Raw genomic sequence first — 24,633 nt, forward strand, 5'->3', positions numbered from 1 at the left:
CAGACAAGTGGCAGAGCTGGGATTAGAACCCAGATCCTCTGGCTTCCAGGCCCAAGATCTTTCCACTAGGCCACAAAACTAGAGAAGCAGTGTGGCTCAGTGGAAAGAGCCCGGGCTTTGGAGTCAGAGGTCATGGGTTCAAATCCCGGCTCCGCCAATTGTCAGCTGTGTGACTTTGGGCAAGTCACGTAACCTCTCTGGGCCTCAGTTCCCTCATCTGTAAAATGGGGATTAAGATTGTGAGCACCCCGTGGGACAACCTGATCACCTTGTAACCTCCCCAGCAGTTAGAACAGTGCTTTGCACATAGTAGCCACTTAATAAATGCCATTATTATTATTATTATTATTAAAACTGCATTCTCATCTGTGAAACAGGGATTCAATATCTGTTCTCCCTCTCCCTTAGACTGTAGGCCTGTGCTCTATCCACTAAGCCATGCTGCTTCTCACACGATAGATAGCATATAATAATGAGCGCATATATGAATGTATAAAATAACTATTAACAGGTAGACTGTAAGCTCGCTCTCTAGACTCTAAACTACTTCTCTAGACTCTAAGCTTCTCCTCTAGACCCTAAGCTTGTTGAGGGGAGGAAAGGTGTCAATTATTTGTTACACTGCACTCTCCCAAACAGTACAGTGCTCCACATACAGCAAGCGCTCAATAAACACAACTATTTAACCAGAGCTTAGTCTTCTCTCTGCATCCTCCCCTTCCTCCCAGTATTTGCAGGTAATTTCTGTTACACTGCACTCTCCCAAACACTTAGTACAGTGCTCCGCATACAGCAAGCGCTCAATAAACACAACTATTTAACCAGAGCTTAGTCTTCTCTCTGCATCCTCCCCTTTCTCCCAGTATTTGCAGATAATTTCTGTCTACCCAGACTCCCCAATCAGACTGCAAGCTCCTTGAGGGTCAGGTCTGAGCCTTCAATTCCTACTGTGGTCCCTCCAGCGCTTAGGAGAGCGCTCTGCACGTCGGCTTGTACTTCTGACGATATGATCCGACATTTGAAGGTCCCTCATATCCCACAGAGAGTCCCAAACCGCGTCCATGGCAAGAAGGGGGCTCCAGTCTGACTCTAAGCCACATTTCACCCCTAAATTGCCCTCTCTGCAACTGAAATATACCCCATGCTAGATGCCACCACCCGCGAAAATCCAGAGAGACGGAGCGGAGAGGGCAAAAACCAGGGTGGGGTCGGGCCACTGGCTACAGCCCGCGCTGAGACTTAGAAAGACCTGTGTTCTAATCCTGGCTCTGCCACTCGTCTGTTGTGTGACCCTGGGCAAGTCGCTTCGCTTCTCCGTGCCTCAGTTCCCTCCCCTGTAAAACGGGGTTTAAGACTGTGAGCTCCACGTTGGGAAGGGACTTTGTCCAACCAGATTATCTTGGATCTATCCCAGCACTTAACAAATACCACGTAATTTTTTTTTTTTTTAAGTACCTGGTAGCAATCTCCGTTCAGATTGTCTAAAACGTCTCCACACGTCTGGCGCATGTACTTCTTACAGTTGTCAATCACCATCTGGTCAATGTTTCGGTCACGTTAAAGACAAGTGAACTTCTTCCCGACCTCACATTTCTGCAATGTTCTACGTGCCAACTGATGGTATTTATGGGGCACTTACTGTGTGCACAGCTCTGTACTAGGCGCTTGGGAGAGTATGTAACAGTGACTGTTCTTTTTAAATGGAGACATGGGCTGATAGATTTTGTTCCCTTTGGGAACAAGAGAAGCCAGTGTGGCGTAGTGAATACAGCACAGGCCCCGGAGTCAGAAGGACATGGGTTCTAATCCTGGCTCCGCCTGCCTGCTGTATGAACTTGGGCAAGTCACTTCACTTTTCTGTGCATCAGTTCCCTCATCTGGAAAATGGGGATGAAGACTGTGAGTTCCATGTGGGACAGGGACTGTGTCCAACCTGATTTACTGGTAACTGTAAGCGCTTAACAAATACCATTTAAAAAAAAAAATCTTGTTTTGGGTAGGGAATGTGTCCATTTGTTATTATACTGTCCTCTCCCAAGCACTTAGTACAGAGCGCTGCCCAAAATAAGTGCTCAATAAATACCAATGACTGACTGCCAAATATAAGAGATTTCGTAAACATCTTCACTGCCCACCAGGAGCCAATGAATTAGCTTCTCCCACTAAATTGTGAGATTACTGCTGTCAGAGATCGCACCTACTCCACTGTACCCTCAAGCGCTTAGTACAGTATCCCACACACAGCAGGCGCTCAGTAAATATTATTGATAAAAATGCAGGTTTTTATAAAACATCAAATTCAGTACTATAATCTAGCTCACGTTCTCCTAAACCTTGTTTCGGGGGAACTCTGAACTGGGGGGAAATGGATAAAAAGCCCCAATTTGCCCTGGCCAATACCGGGTATTTTTCAAAGAGACAATGGGGGCTTTCCATGTATTACAGCAAGCAATTACAGGCCAAAAGAAGGGACAAAACTAGCTGAAAGACTGAGAACATGTTATTTATATAAATGTCTCCCCCTCTAGATTATAATAAGCTCATTATGTATGAGTGGGGAATGTGTCTGCTAATTCTGCTGTTCTGTAATCTCCCAAGTGCTTAGTACAGTGCTCTGCAAGTTGTAAGCGCTCAGTATATACCACTGCTGATTGACACTTAAACTTAAGCTCCTTGTGGGCAGGAAAAGGGCAGACTGTTATTTTTTGCTTTGCAAGTGTTTGGCACGGCGCAATACATCCATTTTACATTTAGTCAATGCCACTCCCAAGAAGATCACCACAAAAGTAGCAGTGTGGCCTAGGGGATAGAGCCAGGGCTCGGGAGTCAAAAGGACCTGGAATCTAATCTCAGCTCTGCCACTTCATTCAATCGTATTTATTGAGCGCTTACTGTGTGCAGAGCACGTACCGAGCGCTTGGAAAGTACAATTTGACTTGGGTGACCTTGGGTAAGTCACTTCACGGCTCTGTGCCCAAGTTACCTTCGTCACCTGTAAAATAGGTATTAAGACTGTGAGACCCACGTGGGACAGGGACTGTGTCCAACCTGATTAACTTGTATCTACCCCAGTGCTTAGTTCAGGGCCTGGCACATAGTAAGCACCTAACAAATGCCACAAGGAACAAACAAAAAAAAGACATGGCAGTGTTTTGGACTCCTTCCTCCATGCCCCGAAGAGACTCTGAGCCCGTTGTGGGGTAGGGACCGTCTCTATATTTTGCCAATTTGTACTTCCCAAGTGCTTAGTACAGTGCTCCGCACACAGTATGTGCTCAATAAATACGATTGAATGAATGAATGAAATGTTCAGAACTCTAGATTCCCAAGTGCTTAGTACAGTGCACTGAATACAGCAGACGCTCAATAAATACCACTGATCGATTTCTCCAACCCTGGTACTCTTGAAACTCCTTGGGAGCTTTGGTCTCAGTGGGTAGGGTAGGGACTCTCTCTGTACTTTGCCAATTTGTACTTCCCAAGCGCTTAGTACAGTGCTCCGCACACAGTATGCGCTCAATAAATACGATCGAATGAATGCATGAAATGTTCAGAACTCTGGATTCCCAAGTGCTTAGTACAGTGCTCTGAATACCGCAGACGCTCAATAAATACCACTGATCGATTTCTCCAACCCTGGTACTCTTGAAACTCCTTGGGAGCTTTGGGCTCAGGGGCCCCGAAGGCCCAAAGGGAGACGACCGTCCTTCACAGTTCAGAAAAAAGGATATCTCCACCATGGTCACCATCTTTGGTTTCAGTTTGACGATTTCGTAGAGGATCCCGCCGTCACCCCCTCCCAGGATCAGCACTTCCTTGCCCGTGTAATCTTCCTTCCCGCTTCCCATGATCGCCTGAGTATACGCCAGGTCGCTCTCGGCCAGGTCTGTCGGAAAGAGAAGAGCGAAAGGTTGGGGGTCGGCAATTCCGGATCTGCGGACCTCCTCGTCCGGGAAGCTCGGGCTAAAGAGGGCAGGACTGTCGCCATTTGGCTGGGGTGACAAACCGCCTTGACACGGTTGTGACTTCCAGTCCGGGAGACGGGAAGTTCGGGCCAAAGAAGGCGAGGACTCGTCGCCCTTAGGCTCGTGTGAGAGACTGTTGTGACTTCCACTCCGAGAGACGGGAAGCTTGGGACAAAGAGGGCAAGGATCCGTTGCCGTCTGGCTCGTGTGAGAGACTGTTCTGACGAGGTTGTGACTTCTGCTCAGGGAGATGGGAAGCTTACGCCAAAGAAGGTGAGGACTCGGCGCCATTTGGCTTGTGTGAGACCCTTCTGATGCGGTTGTGACTTCTGGTCAGGGAGACAGGAAGCTCGGGCCAAAGAAAGCGAGTATTTGGCTCGTGTCAGAGACCGTTCTGACATGGTTGTGACTTCTGGTCAGGGAGAAAGGACGCTTGGGCCAAAAAGGGCGAGGACCCATGGCCATTTGGCTTGTGCAACAGACCGTTCTTGTCACTTCCAGTCAGGGAGACAGGAGTCGGACTCCCAAGAGAGAACCACGCTCTGCATTAAAGCCAAGGGAGCGGGCAGCTTCCTCATTTTTTTAATATTTGAAGCAGCGTGGCCTAGTGGATAGAACCTGGGGCCCGAGATTCAGAAGGACCTGGGTTCTAATCCTGGCTCTGCCACTTGCCCACTGTGTGGGCAAGTCGCTTCACTTCTCTGAGCCTCAGTTCCCTCCTCTGTAAAACAGGGATTAAAACCGTGAACCCTATATGGGACGTGGACCGTGTCTAACCTGCCTAGCTTGCGTCCACCCCGGTGCTTAATACAGTGCCCGGCACACAGTAAGCGCTTGATAAATACCTAAAAAAGGAGAGAGACAAGATTCACGAGGCAAGTTCCGGCAAACTCAAAGCAGAGGAATCAAAAAGCGTCAGGCCTGGGACGGAGAGGGAGAGGGTACTTACTAACGTCCCCGTTGAGGACGAGGATGTTTCCAAACTGCTTCGAGTGCAGGATCTTAATGTTCTGGAATGGGGAGTCCTGGTCGAACACCACGCGGTCGATGTCATACTCGACAAGGCGCCCGTCGGCCGTGGGCCAGTACCGATCCACGGCTCCCCCTCGCGTGATGGCCGGCAGGCTGGAAGGAGAGGTCGCCCTCAAGGATCAGTTTCCCCAATTGGCTCCGGCGGAAAAAGGGGACTAATGCATGCCCCCCAAGAGGGTGCCGGGTGGGTCTTTACTCTGGCTTACATAGTGTGTCCCCTGGCTACCAAGACGGCCTAGTGGAAAGAGCACGGGCCTGGGAATCAGAAGGATCTGGGTTCTAAACCCGGCTCTCCCACCTGTCTACTGTGGGACCTTGGGCAAGTCATTTCTTCACTTTCCTCCTCTGTAAAATGGGGATTAAGAGTGTGAGTCCTCCGTGGGACAGGGACTGCGTCCAACCTGATTACCTTGAATCTACTCCAGTGCTTAGAACAGTGCTTGCGACATAGTAAGTGCTTAACAAATACCATCATCATTATTATTATTGTTACTCTGATCCCGGCTCTGCCACGCAACTGTATTAAACGTTTATAAACCACAATATCATTACTATCGTATTAAATGTTTAAAAACCACAATATCATTACTATCGTATTAAACGTTTAAAAACCACACTATCATTACTATCGTATTAAACGTTTAAAAACCACAATATCATCACTATCATTAGCTAAAACCCCTATTCGGCTGCTATTCCGGATCTCCAGGCAAAGAAGCAGCGTGGCCTGGTGGAAAGAACACGGGCCTGGGAGTAGAAGATCTGGATTCCAATCCCAGCTCCGCCACTTACCTGATGTGTGACCTCGGGCAAGTCACTTCCCTTCTCCGTACCTCAGTTTCCTTATCTGCAAAACGGGGATTCGATACCTGCTCTCTCTCCTACTTGGACTGTGAGCCCCAGGTGGCACATTGGTAAGCACTTAACAAATACAATATTATTACTATTAGCTACTCATCCTGCTAAATTTTGTACATATTTGTAATTTTATTTATTTACATTAATGTACATCTCCCCCTGTAGACTTTAAGTTCGTTGCAGGCAGGGAATATGTCGGTTGTGAGCCCGCTGTTGGGTAAGGAAAGTCTCTATAAGTTGCCGATTTGTACTTCCTAAACGCTTAGTACAGTGCTCTGCACACAGTAAGCGTTCAATAAATACGATTGAATGAATACTGCACTCTCCCAAGCGCTTAGTTCAGTGCTTTGCACACAGTAAACCCTCAATAAATACGATTGACTGACTTGACTAAAACTCCAATTCAAATATTATTCCAGCTCTCCAGGAAAAGCAGCAGAATAGCCTAGTGGAAACAGCACGGCCCTGGGGGTCAGAGGCCCTGGGTTCTAATCCGAACTCCGCCACTTGTTTGCTGTATGACAAGTGACCTTGAGCAAGTCACTTCACTTCTCTCTGCCTCAGTTACCTCATCTGTACAGTGGGGAGTGAATCCTCTGACTCTGTCAGGCCCATACTGGGCCTGATCATCTTGTATCTAACGCAGCGCTTAGTAGAGTCCTGGCACTTAGTAAGCGCTTAACAATACCATTAAAAAAAAAAAAAGAAAAAAGCACATCATGAAAATTGCCAGGACTCGAACAGCTAGTCAAATCCTAGCTTTAACTGCTTACTTAAAAATATTTCAGAAATGACCCTTTAAAAAAAAGAAAAAAAAAAAGAGGGGGAGGAAGGGAAATGTTTCCTAGCCCAAAGCCCAGAAGTTGGTTTCAAAATGTTGCATCATAAACGGCTCCACACAGCCACAAAAGTCATGTCAAAGCTGGTGATAAGCACTCGGGAAATTTATCTTTTTTTCTTTTTAATAGCAAAACCACCCTCCCAAGAGAAACTTCCTTAAGATAGGACCTTCTTTTTCAGGGTCTTTTTCGAGTTTAGCGGTGTCTGGTGCACTGTGGGCCAACCAGGATCTGTGGCGGGGGAAGAAGAGGACGGTGAACTTTGGGAATGCTTTCCTGCCATCTTTAATTCCACAGGGCCTTTCCCCACAAAAGGCTACCTGCTGTGTGACTCTGGGAAAGTTACTTTACTTCTCTGGGCCTCACTCCTCCTGTTCTCCCTCCTACTTTGACTGTGAGCCCCATGCAGGATAGGGACTTGTGTCTAACTTAATTCACTTGTATCTACCCCAAAGCTTAGAACGGCGTTTGAAACATGTTAAGCCCTTAACAGACATCATTAAAAAAAAAGAGAAAATGCATCTGGATTTCTTTTTCCTTTTCGAGTTCGGTGGTGGTTGGTGCATTGCGGGACGGCCAGGATCGGCGGTGAGGTGAGCATGAGCCTTGGGAATGTTTTTTTTTTCTACCAACATCTTTAATTCCACAGGACCTCCTCCCGCTGTGACGGAGGCTCCATCTGGTCTGGCAAATTAACGATGGCGTGCCCCCGAACTAGGGCTTTTATCTCTACCGTACCCTTCCAAGCACCTAAGTACAATGGTCTTTACACATTAGGAGTCCAGTAAATATAAATACTACAGATCAACTGAGGATTCGCAGATTACAGGTATCCCGGACCTATTTCTGGAGTCAGCTCTATGAGAGAAGGGAGCAGTGGGTAAAAGAGAGAGCCTTAGGGATGGTAGGGGGGTTGTTTGGTTTGTTTGTTTTGTTTTTATGGTATTTGTTAAGCGCTTACCAAGTGGCAGGCACTGTACAGTGGCAGGAGAAGCAGCGTGGCTCAGTGGAAAGAGCACAGACTTGGGAGTCAGAGGTCATGGGTTCTAATCCAGCCTCCGCCACTTGTCAGCTGTGTGATGTTGGGCAAGTCACTTAACTTCTCTGGGCCTCAGTTCCCTCATCTGTAAGATGGGGATTAAGACTGTGAGCCCCACGTGGGACAACCTTGATTACCTTGTATCCCACCCAGTGCTTAGAACAGTGCTTGGCACATAGTAAACACCATATACCAACATTATTATATATTTACACATAGTAAGCACCTAACATATACCAACATTATTATTACTTACTAAGTGCTGGTGGAGATATAAAATCATCGGGTTGGACCCAGTCCCCATCCCACATGGACTCGAAAGTCTAAATCTCCATTTTACAGACAACTGGGGCACAGAGAAGTCAAGTGACTTCCCCAAGGCCACCCAGCAGACAGGTGGAGGAGCTGGAATTAGAACCCAGGCCCTTCTGATTCCCAGGCCCGTGCTCTATCTAGTCCACTAACAAAAGGCAGCATAGATCTGAATGGAACGAAGCATTCATGGCGGACGTAATGCTACTATTAGATTGTAAACTCGTTTATAGACTATGAGTTCTTTGGGGATGAGGAACCTGTCAACCAACTCTATTGTATTGTTCTCTCCCAAAGCGTTCAGGACAGTGCTCCGCACACCGTAAGCGCTCAGGAGATGCCATCGATTGGTTGATTACTAGACTGTGAAGCCCCAAGGGGGACCGGGACTGTGTTCAACCTCATTATCTTAAACCTACACCACAGGCACTAATGCTTTGCACATAGTAAGCGCTTAATAAATGCCATTATTATTATTATTATCATTATTATTATTATTTAAAAGTGTATTAAGGGATGAGTATTCGGTCTGCCTGGGTAAATGCGGTATCATCCACCACCAGAGTGTGTTGAAGGATGACAACGGCTCTCTGGAAACAAAACTGAAACCAGCCCCTCAGTGACCCCAAAACGGCCTTGGGAATGATGACGCAGAAATACTAAGCGGAGGGAGAGGCAAGAAGCACGGCCAGGACCAGGCCGCGGCCTTGCAGATCACGCTCATGCCAACAATCACGCGGTTCCTGGCGGGCGGCGGGGAGGGGTGACCAAACAGGCCCCTCCACCAGTCCCGGGCACCTCTAGAAAACACCACCCGTGCCCCTCCTCGGAAAAGACATCAGGCCATCTTTGGTGGGGATAAGGATATGAGTTCCAACGGACACAGGGGAGCAGGGTTGGCGGGGATCTCCAGAGAGCTGGCCGGGGGAGATGAGGGCGGGAGGGAGGGAGAAGAGAGAGGAGGAGGGGAGAAGAGGCGGGAGACAGGAAGGAAAGCAGGAAGGAGGAGGGGAAGGAGGAGGACCAGCCTGCCCTAATGCCCCTTAGCTGAGGAGGAGGAGATAAAGCTGGCAGACCCTGAATAGACTAAAACCGAGCTCAAAATCTCCGTTAACAGTCAATGCCCTAAACGTATTTATTAATAATACCTTCAAGATATGTGAGAGCCTGCAGGGTTTTTTTAAAAAAATGGTATCAAGCCCTTTCTATGTGTCAACCACTGTTCTAAGAGCTGGGGTAGACGCAAGTTTATCAGGTTGGACACAGTCCCCGTCCCTCATGGGGCTCAGAAATCTAAGCAGGCAAGACGAAAAGGATTGAATCCCCATTTTGCAGTCGAGGAGACTGATGCAGGGAGAAGTGAATGACTTGCCCGGGGTTTCCCGGCAGGCAAGTGGCCCAAGTGGAATTAGAAACCAGGTCTCCCGGTTCACAGGCCCGTGCTTTATCTGCTGTGCCTTACTGCTTCCCTTTTATCAGACACCCTGACTATAAATGATACCAACGGATCATAAAGCAATATCATATCTGATCATTTTAGCAAAACGTTCTGAACTTTGCTTTTGAAGAGCTCCAAGATTATGAGTCACTTCAACGGTCCGAGAATTTTCAGAGCATGGAAAGATAGTACACGCTTTATCCCTGCTGCTTTAAAAAAATAAAAGGTACTTGTTAAGTGCTTACTAAGTGTCAGGCAGGGTAGTTACAAACTCATCAGGTTGGGACCAATCCATGTCCCCCGTGGAGCTCACGATCTTAATCCCCATTTTACAGATGAGGTAACTGAGGCACAGAAGTTAAGTGACTTTCCCAAGGTCACACAGCAGACAAGTGCCAGAGCAGGGAGGAGAACTCAGGTCCGTCGGACTCCCAGGCTGGACTCTATCCACTAGGCAATGCTGCTTCTCAGTTTCACTGTACGTCATCTCTATGACCTGGGAAAAATCTCTCCAAGTCAGAGTTAAATGAGAAGGCAAGAGGACTCATTTTCTTTGAACTCCTGAGTCACAGAGTGGCTTGAAAAACATCCCAACTAGGAAACGAGGCCACGCGCTGCTTCTGAGAGGAAAAAAAAAATGCCATCCAGGAATTAGATTCCATAGCTCTGATGCGGCAGACCCAAATGGCTTGGGTGTTGGCTGGCGCTGATGAGAACTCACAGTGTAAAAACGCAACTTGCTGAAAATAATAAACGCCACTTCCAACCCAGAAATACACTTTAGATTTTAAAATACATATATCTATCTATCTATATATATATATAGCCCTTCAATTAAGTTACGATAATTAACCCAGAAGCCAACTGAAAGTTGCCACAGAACTCTTCCAGCACATGGGATTTTCCTACGTATAAACTGAACTTGATCTGGACAGTATCTCACCGTTTAACTCTGCATTTGCCCGGGTAAAGTTCTTTCATTCTTTCTTCGACCTTGTTTAACAGCTGCAAAATTTCGAGATGATTGTTAGGTTGAAAAGACACAGGAAGAGGTCCCCATCTACTCTGGGGCTCCCCCCCGACTCTGGATTTTCAAGCTCTGCACCCGGGGGGTATTTCATGTCATTTCAGACCCGACTAGAGAGAATTAATCTCAGGAGGTTCTCCCAGAGTTTATTCTAAGTTTCCAGAGGACTCCCAGCTGCATCGGACTTCACTCTCATCTCTCTCACCGCCGACTTCATGGCGGTCGAGCCCCCGGCCCTGAATGGAACTGATTTCCCCTTCACAACCGGCATAGGACCACTCTCCCCATCTTCAAAGGCCTCCTGAAACCACATGCCCTCCAGGAAGCCTTCTCTGATGGATCTCTCATCTCTATCCCATCGACTACCACTTCAAAAACATCCTCATTTCCTACACCCCCAACCTCCTTTATGTTCTGAACCTAAACCCCAATTCGTGCACGTCTCCCCTCCTTTCTTTCTTCTTCTTCCTAGCTATAATTCACTGCAGCGTCTGTCTCTCCTGCTAGATTGTAAGCTCCTTAAGGGCAGGAATCATGTTGACTAACTCTTGCCCTCGCTTCACGGAGCAGGGGCTTTTATAATAACTAGATATTGACAGCCGGGAAAGTCCAAATACAAAAATCAACTCAGCTCGAGGAGCGAAATGAAGTTTCACACGGGCCCCGAACAAAGTTGAATGCTGTATATTCAGTGATGGGCTGAAGAAGGAATACCTACATTGTTAATTTCTTCTTTGTCTGCCGCTTCATTGCCGACACTCTGCAGATCCATCAACACTAATCCGTGGGGATAAATTCTCAGGTTGGCAAAACTACGAAGCAAAACGAATATTGCGAAGCTATTAGTGTGGCCACTTGGGCAAATGGCAAAGTTTAATGTTTCGTTCATTCTCCCCTATTTATTGAGCCCTTACCATGTGCACAGCACTGTATTAAGCGCTTGGGAAAGTACAATACAACAGATACATTCCCTGCCCACAATGAGTTTCCAGTCTAGAGGGGGAGACAGACATTAATAGAAATAAATAAATTACAGATATTAAGTCTAAGTGCTGTAGGGGAATTTTCACCTTGATTTTTCTTCTACAACTTTTACCACCTTTTATGCTACATTTATAAATGGTCCCTCGAAGTTTTTCCCCCCCAAGAAACAAAAATCACACTTTTAGGGATGTACTGGGGGAAATGGACATAACCAGTTTGCCCTGTACTATCAGCATGGCATAGTGGATAGAGCTCTGGCATGGGAATCAATCAATCAATCGTATTTATTGAGCGCTTACTGTGTGCAGAGCACTGTACTAAGCACTTGGGACGTACAAGTTGGCAACATATAGAGACAGTCCCTACCCAACAGTGAGCTCACAGTCTAGAAGGGGGAAACAGAGAACAAAACCAAACATATCAACAAAATAAAATAAATAGATTAGATATGTACAAGTAAAATAAGTAAACATATCAACAAACATATCAACAAAATAAAATAAATAGATTAGATATGTACAAGTAAAATAAGTAAATACAGTAATAAATATGTACACATATATATACACATATATACAGGTGGAATCAGGTCACTGGTTCTAACCCGGCTCCGTCATTTGTCTGCCGGGTGACCTTGGGCAAGTCACCTCACTTCTCAGTGCCTCAGTTACCTCATATGTAAAATGAGGATTGAGACAGTGAGTCCTATATGGGACAGGGACTGTGTCCAACCCAGCTTACTGGTAAGCACCCCAGCGCTTAGTACAGTGCTTGGCACTGAGAAAGCGGCTAATACCACAATTATTAGTATTATTATTGTTATTACTACTACCTATGGCAGACTGAACCTCCTAACAGGAAATCTTTTTCCACAAGCGATTTACAGAAGCATAGCCTTCTTCAAATTCAATATCCCCTTAGCCCACTCTTAACAAAATAACAATGACTATGGTCCACTCTAACAGAGCACTATGCGAAGGATTGCGGGGGTAGAATCACATCATCAAATCGGACACAGTGCCTATCGCACATGGGGTTGGCAATCGAAGACAGGGACTCTTATCCATGATGATGATGGTATTTGTTCAGCACTTACTATGTGTGAAGCACTAAGTCCTGGGGCGGATACAAGGTAATCAGGTAGCATACAGTCCATGTCCTACGTGGGGCTCACAGACTTAATCCCCATTTTATAGCCGAGGGAACTGAATCACAGAAGTATCTCACCCAGGCTCAGAAAGCAGACAAGTGGCAGAGGCGGAATTAGAACCCAGGTCCTTCTGACACCCAGGCGTAGGCTCTATCCACTATACCACACTGCTTCCCTAGTTTACAGATGAGGAAATGGAGGCCCAGAAAGGGGAAATGACTTTTTTTTTAGATTATTTGTTAAGTGCTTACAATGTGCCAGGCACTGTTCTAAGCACTGGGGTGCATACAAGATAATCAGGTTGGATATCCCGATGATCTTTTCTCAACCCCAGCATTTAATACGAATGCCTGGCACAAAGGAAGTGCTTTAATAAACACCACGAAAAATAATAAAAACAATACTTGTTCAGCACTTAACTCCGTACTTAACACATCCCATCAACACTATTACTTTATTTCCTCCTACTCTTTCAAAGATCAGGTAAGAGTTTGACACATGCATGTACGTACATGCTGTGTGAATGCACGAGCAAGGCTGAAAGAGGATGAGTGCGAATAAGTCTCCCCTTCTCCAGTCTCGCATCTCCTCCTGCCTTGGAGACATCGCCACATGGATGCCCTCCCGTCACCTCAAACTTAACATGTCCTTATCTTCCCACCCAACCTCAGTCCTCCCCCCGACTTTCCCACGACTGTAGAAAGCACTACCAACCTTCCTGCCTCACAAGCCTGTAACCTCGCTGTTATCTTTGACTCCTCTCTCTCATTCAACCGCGTATTCAATCCATCACTAAATCCTGTCGGTCCCACCTTCACAGCATCGCTAAAACCCACCTTTCCTCTCCATCCAAACGGCTACCATGTTAATATAATCACTCGCCCTATCGCGCCTGGATTACTGCATCAACCTCCTTGCTGATCTCCCTGCCTCCTGCTCCTCCCCTACTCCAGGCCATTCTTCACTCTGCTGCCCGAATCATTTTTCTACAAAAACGTTCAGGACGTGTCATTCCACCCCTCAGAAACCTTCAGTAGGTGCCCATCCACCTCCGTATCAAACAAAAACTCCTCACTGTTGGCTTTCAAGCCCTCCATCACCTCACCTGGCTTCTCTCCTTCTCCATCCCAGCCCGCACACTCCGCTCCTCTGGTGCTGCTAACCTTCTCACTGGGCCTATCTATGTACAATCTATGGTTGTACATATTTATTACTCTATTTATTTATTTATTTATTTTGCTTGTACATTTCTATCCTATTTATTTTATTTTGTTGGTATGTTTGGTTCTGTTCTCTGTCTCCCCCTTTTAGACTGTGAGCCCACTGTTGGGTAGGGACTGTCTCTATGTGTTGCCAATTTGTACTTCCCAAGCGCTTAGTACAGTGCTCTGCACATAGTAAGCGCTCAATAAATACGATTGATTGATTGATTGATTGATTGGGCCTCCATCTCGCCTGTCTCGCCGCCAACCCTTAGGCCAAGTCCTGCCTCTGGCCTGAAACGCCCTCCCTCCTTAAATCCGACAGACAATAACTCTCCCTCCCTTCACAGCCTTCTTGAAGGCCCACCTCCTCCAAGACGCCTTCCCAGACTAAGCCCCACTTTTCATCTCCAACCCCTTTCTGCGTCACCTTGACTAGCTCGCTTTGTTCTTCCCCCCTCCCAGCCCGGTCATTTTATTTATTTGTATTGATGTCTGTCTCTCCTCTAGGCTGCAAGCTCATTGTCAACAGGGAATGTGACTGTTTATTGTTGTATGGTACTTTCCCAAGCGCTTAGTATAGTGTTCTGTACACAGTAAGCGCTCAATACATTCCATTGGCGGAATGAATGAAAGTGTGAAAGAGTCCATAGATGGCCACTGCACATTATGCTTCTCATATCTTTAAATTATACACTATAGGTTATTTATATTAATGTCTGTCTCCCCTCTAGACTGTAAGCTCGCTGCAAGCAGGGAACACATCTGCCAATTCTGTTGCACTACGCTCTCCCAAGCGCTTAATTCAGTGTTCTGCACATAGCCAAGTGCTCAATAAATACAACTGATACATTTTTTTCCCCCTGCTAGACTGTAAACCCCTTAAAGGTAGGAATCTCATGTCTACTACCTCTACTGTACTCTGAAGTGCTTACTACAGTGCTCTGCACACAGTGATTGCTCAAGGGCTACGACCGATTGATTTTCCATTAAGAAACCTGGGTCGTTTGCCGGAGATGAAGTGCTTTTCCAAACTAAAGCGACTCGACTGTGAGGTCGAAGAGGACAGTGGAAAAGGCTTACACTTACCTGCCATTTTTGCTCACGTAGGTAGCTAAGTACCCGTGATCTTCCCAGTTATGGATGGTTTCCGTCATGCCCCGTTTTTGAAAAATGGGCTGGAGCCCTTTAATGATGACACTGCCATCAGCTGCAAAAGAAAAAGAGAGTGGGGAGAGTAAAAAAATTAGGGCAGGATGTAGAACAATCATCCCATCAACGGTATTTACTGGGCGCTTCCAATGTGAGGAGCTCTTTTCTAAACGCTTGGGAGGAAAGTCTCGCTCGTTGATCCCTTTCTTCCCTGATAGGTTAATTTTAAAAAAGTGAACGATGATGGAGTCTCTCGTGGAGAATGGATGGAACGACCTGGGCCTTGAGGCTTCAAAAGAGGCGGTCTGCAGGGAGGTGCTAGTGGTTTGCCCAGTGCCCTTGTCGTTCAGCCTGCCTCTCAGCTGGACTTTTCACAGGGTTCCTGGTCCTCCCCGTCTAGACCCTTCCTTCTGGAAATCAGAAGGTCCTGGGTTCTAATCCTGACACCGCCACTTGCTTGCTGTGTGACCGTGGGCAAGTGGCTTAATGGACAGAGCACAGACCTGCGAGTCTGAAGGACCTGGGTTCTATCCCCGGCTCGCCGTGTAGCCTAGGGCAAGTCGCTTTGCTTCTCTGTGCCTCAGTTTCCTCATCTGTAAAACGGGGATTAAAACCTACCCCCTCCTACTTAGGCTGCAAGCCTAAGGACCGTGTCTGACCTGATTAGCTTATTACTAATTAAGCACTTACTATGTGCCAAGCACTGTACTGACCAGTGGGGCTGATATAAACAAATCGGGTTTGACATAGTTCCTGTCCCAAGAGGGGCTCACAGTCTCAATCTGTAAAATGGGATTAAGACTGTGAATCCCATGTGGACCAGGAACAGTGTCTAAACCAATTCGCTTATACCTACCCCAGCGCTTACTACAGTGCCTGGCACCTATTAAGCCCTTAACAAATACTGTTACTACTAATAATAGTAATAATAACAACAATAATGTCCTAACTAGGTACCACGCAGGCACTGTGCTAAATTCTGGGAGAGATTCAAAGCAATCAGACTAGCTTGACTCTACCCCCAGCTCTTAGTACTGTGCCTGGCACATAGTAAGCGTTTAAAAAATACCATTTAACAAAAACATATATACTGTGAGCTCATCGTGGGCAGGGAATGTGTTTGATGTTATATTGCACTCTCCCAAGCACTTAGTACCGTGTTTTGCCCACAGTAAGGGCTCAATAAATATGATTCATAATATATATGTATACATATTTCTGCAGAGAAGCGTCTCCCTTCCACCTCTCTAGGCATGCGATTTTCCATTCCCGGGTTTCTGGAAGGTCAGCTGCATTTCCTCAATTTGGGTCCTGGACGGTTTGGTTTTATCATCTGCCATAAACAGTCTTGGAATCTGCTCTTAATCCACTTTCTTTTCTTTCCTCGTATTGTCCTCCTGCTTCTCCCAAGCCCACTTCTGCCCGGCTTGGCCTTCCCATTCAATTGTATTTATTCATTTCCCTTTTTTTAATGGTATTTGTTAAGCACTTACTATGTGCCAGGCACTGCTTTAAGCACTGGAAGGAGGGGGGGTGTAGGTTCCAGGTTCAAAGAATTTAAGTATAAGGCTCTATATACAGGTGCTCTGAGAGCCAATAGATCAATCAATCAATTGTATTTATTGAGCGCTTACTGTGTGCAGAGCATTGTACTAAGCGCTTGAGAGCCAATAGATGTGATTGATGGATTGATAAAATGCATTCCTTAAACACAGCATGGCCTAGTGGATAGAGCCTGAAAGTCAGAAGGACCTGGGTTCTAATCCCAGCTCCGCCACTTGTCTGCTGTGTGACCTTGGACAAGTCACTTCACTTCTCTGGGCCTCAGTTCCCTCATCTGGAAAATGGTAATTAAGACTGCGAACCCAATGGGGGACAGGGACTGTGTCCAACCCGGTTACGGTCTATCTACCTCAGCTCTTAGAACAGTGCCTGGCATGTAGAAAGTGCTTAAATGCCACAATTATTACTATAACTATTATTTATTACTCACAGATGAGGGAACTGAGGCTCAGAGAAGTTGAGTGACTTGCCCAAGGTCACACAGCAGACGTATGGTGGAGTCAGGATTCGAAACCATGACCTCTGACTCCAAAGCCCGGGCTCTTTCCACTGAGCCAAGATGCTTCTCTGTCCCACATGGGACAGGGACTGTGACTAACCCGATTTGCTTGTACCTACGCAATTGGTTAGTACAGTGCCTCACACATAGTAAGTGCTTAACAAATGCCATTATTATTATTTAAGTATGTGCTATTCACTCCACCCTCAGCCCCACAGCACTTATGTACATCTCCATGATTCATTTATTTGTATTAATGTCTCGATCCCCCTCTAGACTGTAAGCGCCTTATTTCTTTATTTTACTTGTACATATCTATTCTATTTATTTTATTTTGTTAGTATGTTTGGTTTTGTTCTCTGTCTTCCCCTTTTAGACTGTGAGCCCACTGTTGGGTAGGGACTGTCTCTAGATGTTGCCAACTTGTACTTCCCAAACGCTTAGTACAGTGCTCTGCACACAGTAAGCGCTCAATAAATACGATTGATTGATTGACCGTCAATTCTGAGACCAATATGTTTCCCTCAAATCACTGATCTTGACCTGAGTTTTAATCCCAGCTCTGCCACTTGTCTGCTGTGACCTTGGGCAAGTCACTTCACTTCTCTGGGCCTCAGTGACCTCATCCGTCAAATAAGAGTGTGAGCCCCATGGAGGACAAGGACTGTGCCCAACCCGATGATTTTCTATCTACCTCAGGGCTTAGAAAAGCGCCTGGCATATAACAAGCCCTTTAACAAATACCTCAATTATTATTAGTGTTTATCACTCACTCAGAGAAGGCAACCATCAGTTCTGAATTCAATGTGTTTCCCTCAACCTTGACCTTATTCAGCCATTTCCCAGGTCTGAAACTTTCTGAAACTGAATTTGTCAGGCCACAGTTCTTGTCCATGTTCAAAGCCCTGGCCAAAATTCCACCTGCTTCACAAAATCTCCAACACCCTGAACTGGACAACCTCACCAGTCCACTTCTACCTCTTCTAGGTGTCTTTCCATCCACCCTCTGCACTTGTGTACATTTCTGTTTGAATGTATATCCCATTTGATTGTTCTAACGGTAAATATTTTTGTCTGCCTCCCCTCTGTGATCTCCTTGTGCGTAAAGATGAGGTCTCCTTTCTATTTTGCAGGTAAATACCTCACTACCACTTTCATTTATTCAACTTCACTTCCACCATGCTGACCTTCTGTATTTTTTTTTTTAATCACAGTCCTCTCTAGCGTGGATTACCCCTCAGAAACCTTTGATTTCATCCTTCACACACCCATACACACCTCGCCTGAAACGGCTCTTCACCTTATCTGTGTTTGCCTTGGCGTTATTTTTTCGGTAAATCACGGAGATCTTTCAAAACATTCTCCACCTTTAGACCTGACCATTTCATCACCTCCTTTTCCAATCGCCTAAGTGATTTTCTGCTTGGAAGTTTTGCTCCTGCAACTAGGGGAGATTGCAGATCTGGAAAATGGTAAGCTTAGGGTACGTTTATATCTGGCCTGTGGTCCAAGGCCTTAACCCAAACAGGAATTTATAATTAATAATAATAATGACGGCATGTATTAAGTGCTTACTATGTGCAAAGCACTGTTCTAAGCGCTGGGGGGATACAAGCTGATCAGGTTGTCCCACGTGGGGCTCACGGTCTTCATCCCCATTTTACAGATGAGGTAACTGACGCACAGAGAAGTTAAGTGACTTGCCCAAAGTCACACAGCTGACAAGTGGCAGAGCTGGGATTTGAACCCATGACCTCTGACTCCCAAGCCCGTGCTCTTTCCACTGAGCCAGTATGCGGAGGACTGTACTGAGTGCTTGGGGGGGTACAAAAGAGTTAGAAGACATAATCTGTTGCCAACTTGTACTTCCCAAACGCTTAGTACAGTGCTCTGCACACAGTAAGCGCTCAATAGATACGATTGATTGACTGATTGATTAATAGTCCCAACTCTCGAGGAATTAACAGTGTAGCAACGTAGACAGATGCGAGTCATAGATGGGAGAGTGATATACCAAGCGCTTAGTACAGTGCTCTGCACACAGTAAGGACTCAATAAATACGATTGATTGATTGATAATCCCAACTCTCGAGGAATTAACAGTGTAGCAACGTAGACAGATGCAAGTCATAGATGGGAGAGTGATATAAGACATGTACATAACTGTGGGCCCCGAGGTAATTTAACTGGCTCCATAGAGTTGAAGTGACAGGGACAATTACTCCCCCCAGCCCCTCCAAAGACTTATTGAAGCCATCTCCTCCAAGAGGCCTTCCCTGACTAAGCCCTCCTTTCCTCTTCTAATAATAAGAAGTATGGTATTTTGGTAAGTGCTTAATATGTGCCAGGCACTGTTGTAAGCGCTGGAGTAGATACACGGTCATCAGGTTGTCCCACGTGGGGCTCACAGTCTTAATCCCCATTTTAGGGGGTAGCTGAGGCCCAGAGAAGTGAAGTGGCTCGCCCAAGGTCACAGAGCAGACAAGCGGCAGGGCCGGGATTCGAACCTGCGTCCTCTCACTCCCAAGCCCATGCTCTTTTCACTAAGCCATGTTGCTTCTCTAATAAACCACGCTGCTTCTCCCATTCCCTTACTTGCTCCCTTTATTCATCCCCCTCCCAGCCCCACAGCACTATCAATCAATCGTCAATCAATCGTATTTATTGAGCGCTTACTGTGTGCAGAGCACTGCACTAAGCGCTTGGGAAGTCCAAGTTGGCAACATATAGAGACGGTCCCTACCCAACAGTGGGCTCACAGTCTAGACGAATGTCTAATGTCTATATCTGCCTTACTTACATTAATGTCTGTCTCCCCCTCTAGACTGTACGTCCGTTATGGGCAGGGAATGTGTCTGCTATATTGTACTCTCCCAAGCACTTAGTACAGTGCTCGGCACATCAATAAGCACCCGGTAAATATCATCATCATCATCAATTGTATTTATTGAGCGCTTACTATGTGCAGAGCACTGTACTAAGCGCTTGGGAAGTACAAATTGGCAACATACAGAGACAGTCCCTACCCAACAGTGGGCTCACAGTCTAAAAGGGGGAGACAGAGAACAAAACCAAACATACTAACAAAATAAAATAAATAGAATAGATATGTACAAATAAAATAAATAAATAAATAAATAGAGTAAAAAATATGTACAAACATATATACACATATACAGGTAAATATGACTGAGTTTGAGGCTACAAAATGAGAGGATTAGCGATTGCTCAGGAAAAGCAGTGTGTCCTAGTGGAAAGGGCGTGGGCGTGAGAGTCAGAAGGCTGGGGTTCAAATTCCGGCTCCGCGACTTTGCTCTGTGACCTTGGGAAAAGTCACTTCTCTGTGTCTGTCACCTCACCTACAAAATGGAATTAAAGCTGTGAGCCCCCATGAGGGACTTGGATTGGGTCCAACCTGATTATCTTCTATCTACCCCAGTGATCACTACAGTTCCTGACATACTGGAAGTGCTTAACAAATACCATTTAGAAAAAAAGAAAAAAAAACCCTACAGAAGATGTGATCTCAGAAGGGCTTCGAAGAGCTTTATTTTTCAAAGTCCAACCCAAGGCCACACGGCAGAGAAATCATTCTGTAACCATGCCTTCAAGGTTATTTGGCATCTAACAAATCGGGGAATTTATCACGAACCAGTGTAGAAACCTGGCCTATTTTTTTTTCCACTTTCCCACAAACCCTCCACTGTGTCTCACCAAAGAAACTCCAAACCCATTCTGTGGGGGGTTCAGCTTCTCTTTGGGAACGTACCCAACTGTCACGTAAACCCGCAAGTAAATGCCCCAATTATTACACCCGAGTAGAAGTTTCTGTTAGCATGGCCTATGGGAGAAATAAAAATACCAGTTGCCGGGAAGGGCAGAGAATATTAGAAATGATTTCTTTATTCACATTAACGTCTGCCTGCCCCTCTGGACGGTCAGCTCATTATGGTCAGGGACTGAGGGTGCTCATTCTATTGCATCGTGCTTTCCCCAGCGTTTCGCCCGCTGCTCTGCGCCTAATAAGCGCTCTTTACATAGGATGGATGGATGGATGGATGGATGGATGGATGGATGGATGTGCATTCTTCAGGAAGCACAATGAAGGCGGAAGGGGGGGAAAGAAGGGGTGGGGGCCCGGGGTGCATCCGTCCGTCTGTCCAGCGGAAACCCCGGGGCCCAAGGGAAGAGGTTGGAAACCAGATGAGTCCCCCTCCTCCCCGTTCCCCCAGCCCCCTCGCCCTGCCTCCATTACGGCACCAGTTGGAAACAGCAAGCATTAGGCCTGTTCAACAGTGCTTGCTAAACTCTCTTCCCCTTTCTCCCCTTTTTTCTCTCCCTCACCCCCTTTTTCCTCCTCCTCCCTCTTCCTCTCCCCTTGTCTCTCCTTCCCTTTCCCTTTCCCAAAATAATAATGATTGTATTTGTTAATGCTTACTATGTGCCAGGTACTATCCTAAGCACTGGGGTAGATACAAGCTAATTGGGTCAGATGCAGTCCCTGCCCCACATGAGGCTCACGGTCTTCATCCCCATTTTCCAGATGAGGGAACTGAGGAGAAGTGAAGTGTCTTGCCCAAGGTCACACAGCAGACAAGGGGCTGGGCCCGGATGAGAAGCCAAGTCCTTCTGCCTCCCAAGCTCTGGCTCTATCCACTAGGCCATGCTGCCTCCCTCTCTCTCCCCATCTGACCCCAGGATTGATCTGGTCTATGTCCCCTTCCCAAAGGCAGCAGAAGTAGTAGGAACAATCCCCAAACCAGAAGAAGTACCCAGCAAACTCCCCAAATCAGAAGCACCCAGGAAAATCCCCCAACCAGCAGGAGCACCCGGCAAAATCCCCAAACCAGAAGCACCCAGGAAAATTCCCCAACGAGCAGGAGCACCTAGGAAAATCCTAAAACCAGCAGAAGCACCCAGGAGAATCCTAAAACCAGAAGCACCCAGGAAAATCAATCAATCGATCGTATCTATTGAGCGCTTACTGTGTGCAGAGCACTGTACAAATGTCCAAACCAGAAGCACCCAGGAAAATTCCCAAAGCAGCACGAGCACCTAGGAAAATCCTAAAACCAGCAGACGCACCCAGCAAAATCCCAGAACCAGAAGCACCCAGCAAAATCCCCAAACAAGAAGCACCCTGCAAAATACCCATACCAGAATCACCCAGCAAAATCCCCAAACCAGAAGAAGTACCCAACAAAATCCCCAAACCAGAAGCACCCAGGAAAATTCCCAAAGCAGCACGGGCACCTAGGAAAATCCTAAAACCAGCAGAAGCTCCCAGCAAAACCCCAGAACCAGAAGGACCCAGCAAAATACCCAAACCAACAGGGACACCCAGGAAAATCCTCAAAGCAAGCAGAAGCACCCCCCAAGATCCCGAGCCAAGTGGAAGGGCCGAGCCAAATCCCAAATCAGGCGGAAGGACCCAGAAAAATCCCAAAAGAAGCAAAGAAACCACAGCGTGAAAGAAGCGGAAGGCTGAAAGGGGCGGAAGGCCACCCACTGAACACACGAAAAGCACCAAACAAGGGCCCCAAATTAGCGGAAGCAACAACCACGAGCACAAAACACGCAGAAACCCGGGCCTGGGATTCAGTAAGACCTGGGTTCAAATCCCGCCTCCGCCCCTTGGCTGCTGGGTGACCTTGGGCGAGTCACTGCATCTCTCTGGTCCTCGGTTCCCTCCTCTACAACAGGCCTGGGGGCCCCAAGTGGGACGGGGACTGTGTCCAACCCGATTGCCTTGGATCCACCCCGGCGCTTAGTACAGTGCCTGGCACGTAATAAAACGCTTCATAAACTGCATTTTTTTTAAAGGGCATCAACTACAGGCCCGAAGCAAAAAAACAGTGGCAACCAAGCGGACCCTTGCACGCTTCCAAGGGACCGAGCCGGTCAGTCCTACTTATTGGGCGCTTACTGTGTGTACAGCACTGTACTAAGCGCTCGGGTGAGGACAATGTAACAATAAGCAGGCACGTTCCCTGCCCACGACGCGCTGCCAGGGGAGGGGAGCGGGAGGAAGACGTTAATATAAGGAGAAAAACAGGAAATTACGGGTCTGGGCTTAAGTGGTGGGGGGTCTGGGAAGGGGGAAAGCAAGAGGGCGGGGGTCCCCTGGGTTTTGGGGGTCTCCAAGGCCTAGGCCCGAGCCGAGCACGAGGGTCCGGGGTGGGGGCGGGGCGACCACCCTAACCGGCAAGGACGGGGCACGAGGACAGGCCCCAGCCCACCCATTGCAACCCACCCCGTGCAAACCATTTCATTGCAATCCACCCCTTTGCAGCCCACCCATTGCAATCCACCCCCTTGTAGCCCACCCCTTTGCAGCCCACCCGTTGTAACCCACCCCTGCAAACCACTTCCTTGCAATCCACCCCTTTGCAGCCCACCCATTGCAACCTACCCCTATGCAGCCCACCCATTGCAACCCACCTCCTTGCAGCCCACTCATTGCAATCCACCCCCTTGTAGCCCACCCTTTGCAAACAACCTCCTGGCAGCCCACCCCTTTGCAATCCACCCCTTTGCAGCCCACCCCTTGCAAACAACCTCCTTGCAGCCCACCCTTTTGCAGCCCACCTCTTACAATACCCCCCCGCAGCCCACCCCTTTGCAATCCACCCCTTTGCAGCCCAGTCCTTGCAATCCATTCCCTTGCAGCCCCCCAAGAGCGATGGGGCGGGGGGTGTGTGTGTGCGTGGTCCCGGGGGGCTGGGGGGGGTCTCCCCGGGGGTGGGGGGCCGGTTACCTGTGGCGGCCAGCTGGAAGTCGAGGGTGCGGAGGTGGGCGGCGGCGACGGGGGTGTCCGGGGGCGGTGGGGCCGGGGCTGCCATGGTGAAGACGAGCAGGGCCCTGGGCCATGCCTGGATCAGCCCGCCCTTCCTCCTCCTCCTCCTCCTCCCTCCTCCTTCTCCTCCTCCTCCTCCCGGGCCCGGTCCTGGGGCTGGGCCTGCTGCTGCTGCTGCTGCTGCTGCTGCTGCTGCTGTTGGGGCTGGGCCTGGGGGTCGCCCGGCTGGGCTCCCGGGTCCTCCCACCGACCCTCCGACCCACCGACAGCACGGGCGGGGAGGGGAGGGGAGGGGAGGGGGAATGCACGGAGGATCGGGGGGAGGGGCTTAGGGGAAAGGGACTGGGAGAAGGGGCTGCAGGCACGATCTGCGGGGGAAGGGCCTGCTGGGGAGAGCTGGGGGGAAGGGGCTGCGGGGAGGATCTGGGAGAAGGGGCTGCAGGGAAGATTTGGGGGGAAGGGGCTGTAGGGAGGATCTGGGAGAAGGGGCTGCAGGGAAGATTTGGGGGGAAGGGGCTGCAGTGAGGATCTGGGGGAAGGGGCTGCAGGGAAGATTTGGGGGGAAGGGGCTGCAGGGAGGATCTGGGAGAAGGGGCTGCAGGGAAGATTTGGGGGGAAGGGGCTGCAGGGAAGATGTGGGGGGCAGGGGCTGCAGGGAGGATCAGGGAGAAGGGGCTGCAGGGAGGATCTGGGAGAAGGGGCTGCAGGGAAGATTTGGGGGGAAGGGGCTGCAGGGAGGATCAGGGAGAAGGGGCTGCAGGGAAGATTTGGGGAGAA

General features: G+C 48.0%; 1 protein-coding gene across 1 annotated transcript in view; it reads right to left on the minus strand.

Moving 5' to 3' along the window:
• The window catches only part of SMS (spermine synthase), a 45,951-nt gene extending 22,016 nt beyond the window's left edge, over positions 1 to 23,935 (minus strand). The window contains exons 1-7 of the mRNA XM_038757203.1: positions 23,818 to 23,935; positions 14,936 to 15,056; positions 11,229 to 11,322; positions 10,427 to 10,488; positions 4,915 to 5,090; positions 3,732 to 3,886; positions 1,456 to 1,545 (exon numbers count right to left, since the gene is read on the minus strand). Of these exons, the coding sequence (XP_038613131.1) occupies positions 1,456 to 1,545; positions 3,732 to 3,886; positions 4,915 to 5,090; positions 10,427 to 10,488; positions 11,229 to 11,322; positions 14,936 to 15,056; positions 23,818 to 23,902 (783 nt within the window). The 5' untranslated portion in view covers positions 23,903 to 23,935. The remainder of the gene's footprint in view (positions 1 to 1,455; positions 1,546 to 3,731; positions 3,887 to 4,914; positions 5,091 to 10,426; positions 10,489 to 11,228; positions 11,323 to 14,935; positions 15,057 to 23,817) is intronic.
• Positions 23,936 to 24,633: the final 698 nt, after the last annotated feature.

The sequence above is a fragment of the Tachyglossus aculeatus genome, chromosome 15 (genome assembly GCF_015852505.1).
Source record: "Tachyglossus aculeatus isolate mTacAcu1 chromosome 15, mTacAcu1.pri, whole genome shotgun sequence".
NCBI lineage: Eukaryota > Metazoa > Chordata > Mammalia > Monotremata > Tachyglossidae > Tachyglossus > Tachyglossus aculeatus.